The sequence below is a fragment of the Limulus polyphemus genome, unplaced genomic scaffold, assembly GCF_000517525.1.
Source record: "Limulus polyphemus unplaced genomic scaffold, Limulus_polyphemus-2.1.2 Scaffold41, whole genome shotgun sequence".
Classification (NCBI taxonomy): Eukaryota; Metazoa; Arthropoda; class Merostomata; order Xiphosura; family Limulidae; genus Limulus; species Limulus polyphemus.
The window spans coordinates 474,291-485,370 of NW_013665651.1; the positions used below are offsets into that span (position 1 = coordinate 474,291).

General features: G+C 34.6%; 1 protein-coding gene across 1 annotated transcript in view; it reads right to left on the reverse strand.

Annotated features, from left to right (window-relative positions):
* Window positions 1-2,705: 2,705 nt before the first annotated feature.
* LOC106461858 (homeobox protein SIX1-like) overlaps window positions 2,706-11,080 on the reverse strand; it is a 19,136-nt gene continuing 10,761 nt past the window's right edge. Inside the window, exon 2 of the mRNA XM_013921723.2 lies at window positions 2,706-3,295. Coding sequence (XP_013777177.2) covers window positions 2,706-3,295 — 590 coding nt within the window. The remainder of the gene's footprint in view (window positions 3,296-11,080) is intronic.

The window sequence follows — 11,080 nt, forward strand, 5'->3', positions numbered from 1 at the left end:
TTAATTTTGTTTTTATTTTCTTTTGAAACAGGACACTTTCGAGGACCCTGAAGAAGTACATCTAGTATATTTTAACACTGTTTGTTTTCTCGTAAAGGTTGGGTTGAGTAGTGACACTATTAATACGCTATTTGGTGTACAAAAGAAGGTTTATTCTGTTAACCATTGACATTTAAGAATATGCCAAAAAGTTTTGTTTGTTGAGTGAAAGATTCATTGAGTAAGCAAGACATCTAACAAGAGTCTTAAAAAACAATCTAAGATCTTGGTGATTCAGGTCACGTTATTTCAGTAATTTGTATTTGCATTTATAACAAAGCTACTAAGCCTATTCGCTACCATCCCTTATTTTGCAGTTCGAACCAGAGAGAAGGCAGACAGTCAACAGCATTATAAGGGATTGGCTGTCACTCTTATAACGCACCCATAACTTAAAATCGGGCGGAATAGTTTGTGCTATCGCGCGGATTTCAACCCTGCTTGCCAGCTTTCCTAGTGGGCCAGTCTATTTCAGTAATAACAGAATAACGTTGTTTTGTTGTGAGAATGTTTTATTAATTGATCATCGAGCGGGTATTTTTTCGTCATATCAATGTATTGTGTAACAATTTCGTAACATTAAATATTACGTAACTACCTGGTCACGTTTGCGACATGCCACACTAGAAAAGCAAAGTTTTAAAATTATATAGTAAACTGTGTGTAAGAGATGGCTAAAAATTTTAGCGCCACCTGTGTCGTTTGCTAAGAACTTATCTGTAGTGTTTACAAATGATACAACTTGAGTTAGCCGCAAGCTCATTTTTATTAAATCTATAAGTATTCAAACCGACAGTCTAATCGCTCAAAGCCACACAAAGCCGTCCCTGATTTTGAGCTGATAGACTAGAGAAAAGGCAGTTAGTCGAGAGTACTCACCACCAACTCTTGCCCGATTGAATAGTGAGATGTGACAGTATCAGAATACTTTGATGATTTTTAACAAGGAAAAAGCTTGATTTGTGTGATTAGAAACGAAAAAATAATTAATGATTTGTTTTCTAAAATGTATTTGTTGACCACAAAGATTAACCAAACCGTTCTCATAGATTTTTTAATTGCTAACTAGAAAAAAAGAAAATTAATTTTCTATTTTTTTAAATGTGACGGAATAATTTTCATGGCTCTTGGGTGAGCTCTTTATTAATAATTTATAAGCAAGAGAAATGACACAAAAAGGTTTTCTTTATGAACCACTCTACATGATTGGTTTGAGCGACGTCTAGTAGATATTTCCTTAAGAATTAGAGGTGTGGTATTGGTCATAAACAATAAGATCCAAATTTTAAAAGATCTTTCTTTTGCCCAACATACGCCACTCTTCAGGAGGACGATCTTTCAGTATCAGAGTTTAACAGCTAAGCTGTAGCACCTAATCGTCAATATGAAGTGTTTTACGTAAGTGGAACTAAAAAACTCAATGCTATTTTTGATTTGGTTTTAAATCGGTAGGTGGAGCAAGTGAGAGAACTGTTATGTAGAGTATATCCAAGCAAACTTGATGTTCCAAGACATTTGATGAATTTATATTAATTGACATTGGGTATTGAAGTTAATTAATTAGGTTTGTATTTAAATACAATAAGTTAACAGTTTATTTCTTAAATTTAGACTAGCATCGTCAGTTCTCTCTCTCTTTTTTAAACAACTTGCTGATTAGATTCGGTAGAAGTCGTGAATGGCTGAAATTAACTACAAATATACAGTTTGGAAATAAAATGTTTATTGACGTCACAGAAGATTTAAGCTATTCTGGTTTACATATATACAAAACAAAATTCAAACATAACTTCTAGAATTATGTACATTAAACTAAAATCATTACTGTTTAAAGTCAGCTAAAAAAGTTTGGAAATAAACAGTTTTAACTTTGGAATGGTAGCTATCTAATTCTAGCCAACTTATAAAATCATATCCACATCGCTAAATGTAAGGTAAAAAATCTGACATTCGAATTTAACTTGTTTAGTCTTATGAGATTCCTTATTTGGTTAAAAATGTAGATGTTATACTTGAAGCTACGTAGATATAGAGCTTTGGGTTCATGTGTTTCTTTAAAAGGTTACGGAAAATATCATGTCGCAATGTTTACACACGCTCTAGTATGTAGATCTATGTGTCACAGTGTCGTTCATGTAAGCACATTTGAGTAAACTACAACTTCAGCTGATTCTCTAGTCTGGTTTCTCAGTTTTTTCTTCTTTTCGTTTCAGTTTAAGGATGAAATGGAGGTTTTATGTCTTTTCCGTTTCAGTTTAAGGATGAAATGGAGGTTTTATGTATTTTCGTTTCAGTTTAAGGATGACATGGAGGTTTATGTCTTTTCGTTTCAGTTTAAGGATGAAATGGAGGTTTTATGTCTTTATTGTTAAGAAGCTGATGTTCTCTACACTTTATTCTGCAACACCCCAAATTGTGACTTATAAAGCATTATTTATACAATCTGTCTTCTAAATCATCGTTCATGCATTGTGACTGAGTCATTGTCCGTACTTTGCCGTCGGTGTATGTATGTTTGTAATTAAGCACAAAGTTACACAATGGGCTATCTGTGCTCTACCCACCACGAGTATCGAAACCCGGATTCTAGCGTTGTAAGTCCGCAGACATACCACTGAGCCACTGGGGGGCTCCGTCGGTGTATGTTTTCCGTGTTTTTTTTTTTTTCATTCGTGTGTCAATACAGGTGGATAGTGAAGAAAAGCTGTAGTGTCATAAACCGAAGTACAGGCTGGGTAGAAAAGCCCAGGATGGTATGTATCAGGATCATTTTTGACCAGATCCGTATTTTGACAAAATTTTTCGTCTCCCGACGCTTCTTGCAAGTCTTTTATGATATTCCCATCTGAAAAAAATTGTCCATCTAGTGGTTTCTTCGTTCCTTTATAAAATGAAAATTCTGATAGCCTATTATCCACATCACCCGTGAAGCCTTTAACTAGCGTCACGTGACTGGCTAATGCGCTGTTTTCAAATGTTCTGACAGGTCCTTTAAATACTGTCAAATCTGGCAACTTTCCATCTTCAGAGGTAAAGTGAGACGACCTCACAATCGTCATTGCTGGATACATATTTCCATCATCTGTTGACCTCTGGAGACAACTGAAGTCTCGAGTGTCGCCTCGATCGCTGGGCTGAGCATACGATGATGGAGAACTCTGCTGTGATAGGCTAGTTACCAATGGATGAGTAACTATCGGCTCACTGTTGACGAGAGTGTCGTCTGAAGATGGTGATGGGAATGGTCTAGAGGATTCTGGAATTTAAAAAACATAGAGAAATAAATATGTATCTTTTTTTTCTGTGCAGAACTCTGGTATTTACAAATGTAGTCAGTATCAGATATAATATTATTTAAGAAATAACATATTAACATAATTAATTACTCATTATTATATTTAGCAGGAATAACAGTAGTAACATCTATACGCATATTTAATTAACGTTACTAAAAGAAAAGTGTTCCGAAGCATTTTCAAAAGCATTCATGCAAGCTGGATAATTAGTTTCAAAGAGCAACAAGAATCCTTTTATAACGTGAAATCATTCACTTTCTAAAGTTACTTTTTCCGGTGAAAAATCAATGAAAGCTAATGCACGTAATATGTAATAACAGTGAAAATATAAAAATGTTTTTCAATTTTATAAAAGTTCTATTTTAAGCTACCTGAAACGGTAGGGCTCGAGAGAAACATGGGATTAGACAATTCGTATCAATAAGTTTTACTAAGTCCAATGATTGGCAGAGCCTGGTGCTTAGGGCGCGCGAGTCGCGGGATCGAAACCTGTCGCTGAACATGTTTGCCCTTTCAACTGCCGGAGGGAGGCGTTATAATGTGACAGTCACTCCCACTATTCGTTTGTAAAGAGTTGTCCAAAAAGATGGTAGGTGCTGCAAGCCGGTTGGTTTCTCTATAGTTGGCTACTCAAAATATTCCCTGGTGGACAGCAGTAAGTCTGCGGATTTACAACGCTAAAATCATGAGTATTATCCCCCTCGGTGGATACAACAGATAGCCCAATGTGGCTTTGCTATTAAAAAACATACCCACGCTACTCAAAATTAGGCACTGCAACAGATAGTCTTATTAGCTTTATTATATACCAAAACAAGCAAAAAATTAAGCCTAATTCTCATTACGTCCTGTCTTCCAGAAACATGATTTTAAAACCACATTTCTCTGATATTGGGTTCCTTCTTGAGGATAAACAAAGCATAAATACCCTTATTAAAATTTCCCCCTTTAAAAAATAAACAACTTGATCCTGAAAATAACCGGGATTTTTTTTTTACTATTCAAAGTTTCGAAGCCATCTTCCTTCTTTATCAATTTAAGATAACATGACCGGTGCTGCTGAACTGGAATGATGAACATATTTTGTAGTTTTTCCCATTTGTAACAAAGTTTCTGTGTAAGAAATAAATAAATGTAACTATACTTAGTCACATATACATCTGTGTATGTATGTATTTGTAAATACAAGTAAAGCGGCTTCTTAGAAAAACAAAATTTAAAAAAATCGATTGTTTTTCGATATTTTCTTCGATTTACAGAAAAGAAGAATTTTAGCAAGAATTATTCTTTTCTTTATCCGTACAAATGCTTTTGCTGATTTTTGCGCATTATTAAATGTAACATTAAACTTCAAATAGGCTGCAGCAAAAGTATACGTGATACGAAGACGCTGTTTTGTTTCATTGTAGATATCAAATGAACGACTACACCGTGTAATGACTTCGATTAGACGAAAATTACGAACACGAAAACAAGATCCAGTTACTGAATGCTGAAGTTTAACAAACCTTGTTTGGTTCAGGTAACTGTGAAACAAAAACGATGTCTTAGTTGGCCTTCCTTTTCTTCCTTGCTTTGTAGGTGAGCAAAACACTCCTGTGTTTGGGTATAGAAAACATATTTTACGTGGTGATAAATCATTACGGTTTTTAGGCGTAGCTGGAAGTGGAAACGTTCCAACATGTTTACATCCAATGCGTTATTTTACGCTTGCTTCCATTCGACATTAAAACAATTTGAAACAATATGTAAAAGTGAAGTAATGTGAAATGATTTTTTTTATATGTTCTTTACAGAGAACCACGTCCTTCATTTTTATTGTTATATGATTTGTTTATCTTTCTAGGTGTTTATAACCTTCCCCACTGGCTATCTAATTAACTCGTTTAGTCTGTATCTATTTCTCTCTCATCTCTCTCTTATTTTCACTCTATGTTTATTTATTTTTCAACTCTCTCTCCAGCCTGGAATCTATCGCATGTTTGTCTAAAGCCACTAGTTTGCTTTATAGCTGAGATTTGGCAAACAAGTCCAAGGGAAACAGCCTAGAGAAACAACACCGCCAACATACGTGGGTCGCGGTGAGAAATCGTGGGATTAGTTTGGGTAGAACAACAGTGTGAAGGCAGCTGCATGTGTTTCTAATTAACGTTTGTCGTCAGGTGCTGCTCGCCTGCTTACTTGAAAGGTGGTCTCTTGTCAGTCCGGCTGCGATGACCATGGACGGAGGGGGTGAAGCGATATGACCTGGAACGAAATTTGCGGCTTAACGACTCAAAGCGAGCTCACGCCGAGAAGGGTAGTTTTATAGTGAGATGGAACGCCAGGCATCCGAGGGGTCGAGAAACGACTCAGCACTGGCTGTTCCCATCCCACCCACTCCAGATGCTCTCGTGTGTTCCTCTTCATCGTGCGATCTGCACGTGCACTTGAGAAGCGTTTTATTATCTGAATCGTAGCCACTTCATTTTAACTTTATATTCCACTTGATCCTGTAGTCAACATACAGACAGCAGTAAAAAAAAACTACTTTTCTGCTAAGTTGGAATGACGTTGAAACAGAGAATTTGAGTTCATTTCGATCTTTTCCCACTTCTATAATACTGGGCAGACAAAACTAATAAAGTAAAGAGGGGGATTACCTTACGGTTAAATACGCAAGAATTTAATTTGATTCAATTAAATATTTCCACGTGTAAAGTAGATTGTTCACAAATTATAGATTATGTTTGTTCTATTTCCCATGTTGTGATTAACTTAAAGCTTAATAAGTTTGTTGTTTAAACATTCACATTCTTTCTACTTTTGGTATGATATTAAAAAAAAAGTTGTAAAAGCAAACATTTCAACACTAACTGAAGACAAAGTTCCACGCGAAAAAAGGTTGAAATCACATTTTAGTTTATTACATACTTACAATAGAAAATTTAAATTTTATAGTGAAGAATGTTTTAAACACGTGCTTCAACACGTGTCTATCTAGGTTATAAGAGGTAGTTGGGACAAATCTGAATTTTTCGACCAGTTTGACTTATTTTCAGTGCAAAGCTAAGTTTATCTCGGGGAATCGAATCCCGGATTTTAACATTGTCAGTTTGTAGACTTGACACTGACTCACCGGAGAACTTCAGTCAGTATAGTTATAGTTAGGAATATCATTTTCAATGCGGCTGAAAACTATTGTATTTTCAGTTTACTTCATTCACTATTTATGAAACTGTGTTGTCATCTAACTCCCAAGAATCAAACATTATTTTTTAAAAACATTCAAAGTGTTTTTATGGTCGTTGCAGACTTACATAAAAACGTAACAGCAACAGTCTCCCCCTTTTTTTTTAAAGCTACTTAATTTTGTATGCGTTTGAACTAAGCCGTCTATGTTTACAAAATCATTATAATATGATTTTATATTATATCGTGTATTACATAATCTAACATATAATATATCAGCTTTTTTCTTTGTTGATAGTTCAACTCCTTTTGGGCATACGATATACATACATCGTCAATTTCTCTATGTTATCGAATCTGTAAATACAGCCTCCCCAACCACCACTAAAATCAAAACAAAAAATAGTTACTTAGAGACCTCTCCATGGATTATCAATCTATTGGGAATAATTAAAACGTCTTAAAAATACTGAACTTAACCATATTATACAGATAAATCATAAGACTGAAACTTAATCGTCAGGTGGCAGAAATAATTATTCATCATTATAAATTTTATCCATTATAATTTTCTCGGTAGTTGTTACAGTAAAGCAAACAAGATAACATACGGAGTTGAAAATGATATAAAAAAGCATCAATACCATTATCTGAAAACTTGAATTTAATACATTTAAACTTTTTTTGCTATTGGTCCTTATGGCTTGTTCAACTATCAATAGGTGTTTCAATAATTCGTATATAGTTTTATTATAATACTAAATGTTTTTGTTGAATAATACCTAAATGTTTGTTTGTTTGTTTTGGAATTTCGCGCAAAGCTACACGAGGGCTATCTGCGCTAGCCGTCCCTAATTTAGCAGTGTAAGACTAGAGGGAAGGCAGCTGGTCATCACCACCCACTACTCTTGGGCTACTCTTTTACCAACGAATAGTGGGATTGACCGTCACATTATAACGCCCCCACGGCTGAAAGGGCGAGCATGTTTGGTGTGACGGGGATTCGAACCCGCGACCCTCAGATTGTGAGTCGAGCGCCTTATCCACCTGGCCATGAATACCTAAATGAAGCTTCATTATTCTAGAATTACAAATCCCATTTTTAAGACTGGCGGAAGTATCTCCGAAACGTTGACCGATTATGTTTCATCGTGTATATTATCTGCGATTTCCATATAAATAATGTTGGTTAATTTTTATTTCTGAGCCGTAAATATTTACGTAGTTTTCACTATTATTTCCTGACCGACATTTATCTGATGTCCCCAGGTGGAACAGCGGTAAGTTTACAGACATACAACGCTAAAATTCGGGGTCCGATTCCCCAGAAGAAAGCCCAATGTGGCTTTGCTATAAAACAAATAGATATTGATTTAGTTTTCTTTGTTTCTTCCTGACCTATGTTTATTCCATATATATTTAAACGAATGAAGAAAATACAGGTCATAATCTCTATATAAGTTATATATCCAAAACTTTCTAATCTAAAGAAGACTATTTTTGGATTCATGCTGATATCGGCATAAGGCACGTACTTTAAGATGATTGGAACAGATATTTCCTCTTAGTTGCTTTACCTCAATGATCCTCGGTGAGACAGCGGTAAGTCTACAGACTTACAACGCTAAAATCCGGGGTCGAATTCCCCGCGATGGATATAGCAGATGGCTCAATGTGTCTTTGCTCTAAAACAAACACACACACACATTCTACCTCAAACCTAAACATTCTAAAGCTTACTGTAGTTGAAAGAAAAATTCGCTTTGCATTAGACAACAGTTATAAACAATGGGCACAAAAGTTGTGCAGACTTGGTTTTTTTGTGAAATACTGCTAAAGATGTTAAAATACTATTTTCCCATAAAAGTCTCTTCTGATACTTACTCAAGGGTCAGCTGAGTTGATAAGGATAAGAAAAGCAATTCGTCAACTCTGGTGGTGAAAGAAGTTTATTTTCCCCAGGCCTTACAAACATAACTTTACTGATAGTTTCAAGACTCAAGAGGCTTTAAAGTAGAGGGAGTCTCGGGAACGTTTTTCTTAAAATTGCAAACATAAATATGGTGTAGATACAGATACGATAAGCGTCTCGTGATGAGCTACAGTTTTCAACGCTTTCTCATGAGTCTTGTGGTCGTTCCAGACTCTATTATATCCCTTGCTACTTCATCTAGGTGGACGATCGTAGCGATTACATCTTACTAATGCTGATGATTTTTGGATTAATTCTAATTTTCAAGATTTTAAAGCTCATTTAGAACAATGTTTAGGGCACTTGCTTCCTCCCCCCCCCCTAAGAATCCGGTACAATTGCACTTACATTTTTTCTGGTAATCGCCTCTATCGGTCTATTTATGATACATTAACACACTATGATCTTATTCAACGTGGCCTGACCGAGATACCATGATCACAGTTTAATACTAATAACCAAAGCTTCCTTCTACACATTTTTATGAGAACATTTTTTTTGTGTAGAAAATCTATTTTGTTTACGGCATCAATCTCAATTATGCAAGTTGCGCAAGCTGTGTCGGTAAGATATTTCACCAAATAAAAACAAACAAACGACTTGTACTATTGATACGTTTGGATAAGTGTTATAAACAATGAAACAAAGTTTCGTTTAAACGATGGTTCCGAGGTTTGAAGATTTTGTAAGAATTAACGATGTTATTGTGCGTGGACCTTAATTCTAATGTTGATGTAATTAATGTTATTAAAAAATCCGGGTTCCGATTCGTCATTGTAGATAAAACGCAGATATTCCATTGCGTAGTTTTACGCTAAAAAAAAATTACTTCTTCATATTTCTTTAATATTTCAGGTTGGAGAACTGTCCACAAATAGACAATATTATGACCATTATATACCTATTGAAATAATGCATTTCGCAAAGAGTAAGAAAAATAGTTGAAGAAGGTTACTTTTACAATGGTGAAAGAATAAAATTATATCGAGATAAATGCGTAATAAAACAAAATTTCAGAAAGTTGGAGTCACAATTCGATAAAATCATAAACAGTAAATTCGATGTAAACGTATCAAACGTTCGTATGTGTTAGCAGTTTTCGGGATAAGGAGAACCACTGTGCTCCGAACATAAACAATTACAAGAACTGCTGCTCCGAACATGAACCACAAGTGATTACACAGGCCTGCGAATTTAAACTTCATAAAAGTTGTTTTGGTTTTAATAACGGATTTTCCATAATTCAGCTACGCAGATTTCGAAAATAATATTCTTTATTTTTCTATCACGTAAGGATATTTTACGCGAAGGAAAAAAAACAAAACTCTTACTTAGATTAAATTATTATTTCATTTACCACAATGAACATTTTTTATTATTATGTTTGTTAACAAAAATACAAACAAACTGAAGAAAAAGGAACAACATTGATGACATACTAATATGCATCCTCATTCGTCATGATTTTTTGTGTCAAATCTACGTCTTTTAGTCTCAAAACTACGTGTTGTGGTCTCTCTTTTATGTATTACGTTATGACGTTTTGTGAAAATTCTGTACGTGATGGAGAAAAATGGATATCATTTTCGGATTCAGCGTACAGGAATTATAATAAAACCATCGCAGACTTGTGTTATCAAAATCTGCTTTGTGAACTTTTTAAAAATGGGTGAAGTGTTTTAAAAATAAAACGAACTATGCATGTGTATTACTTGTTATTTCCTTATTCTGAAACAATACCAGATAACCAGGTGTTATTCGCTCAGAAAGACCTTTATGATAACATAATTTTATGAATAGTGTTAGTTTCTTAATTTACTCACTGACAGGAACTTCCTTAAACTGAAAAGAGTCAAAAGTTATGACACTATAAAACTTTTACTTCATTTACTTTCGTGTCGCTGAAACACAAACTATTTATTATGAAAACTGCATAAGCTTTACTAAAAAAATTAATAAATAGTGAATAACGAAAGATATACAATGAAGTTTATGTTATGCTTGTTCAGCGCAAAGTTACACAATGTGCTTTCTGCACCGAGTCAGCTGTATGGATCAAACCTTGAATCCTAGAGTTATAAGCCTTCGAATCACCAGAGAACTAAAGTTTATGACACCTACTGTTTCTTTACTGCTTAATACCTGGAATGTTCTTTTTTTCTGTTGTTTTTATTTTATCTTAATATATTTATTTTTTAGTTTCTATTAAGCTCTATAAAAATGCTTTACGTGAAACATAAAATTTTCATTGTTTCAGAAACAACATTGCCTAAATCTTCTTTTCTGAAAACTAATGCTTCCCAATTTTAAATAACCTACATTTTTAACTGGTGAAGTTCCTACCATAGGATAAAACTAATACTCTAACGTCCACGATTTGAACTAGTGAAGTTCCTATCACAGGCTAAAACTAATACTCTTAATGTCCACGATTTGAACTAGTGAAGTTCCTATCACAGGCTAAAACTAATACTCTAACGTCCACGATTTGAACTAGTGAAGTTCCTATCACAGGCTAGAACTAATACTCTAACGTCCACGATTTGAACTAGTGAAGTTCCTATCACAGGCTAGAACTAATACTCTAACGTCCACGATTTGA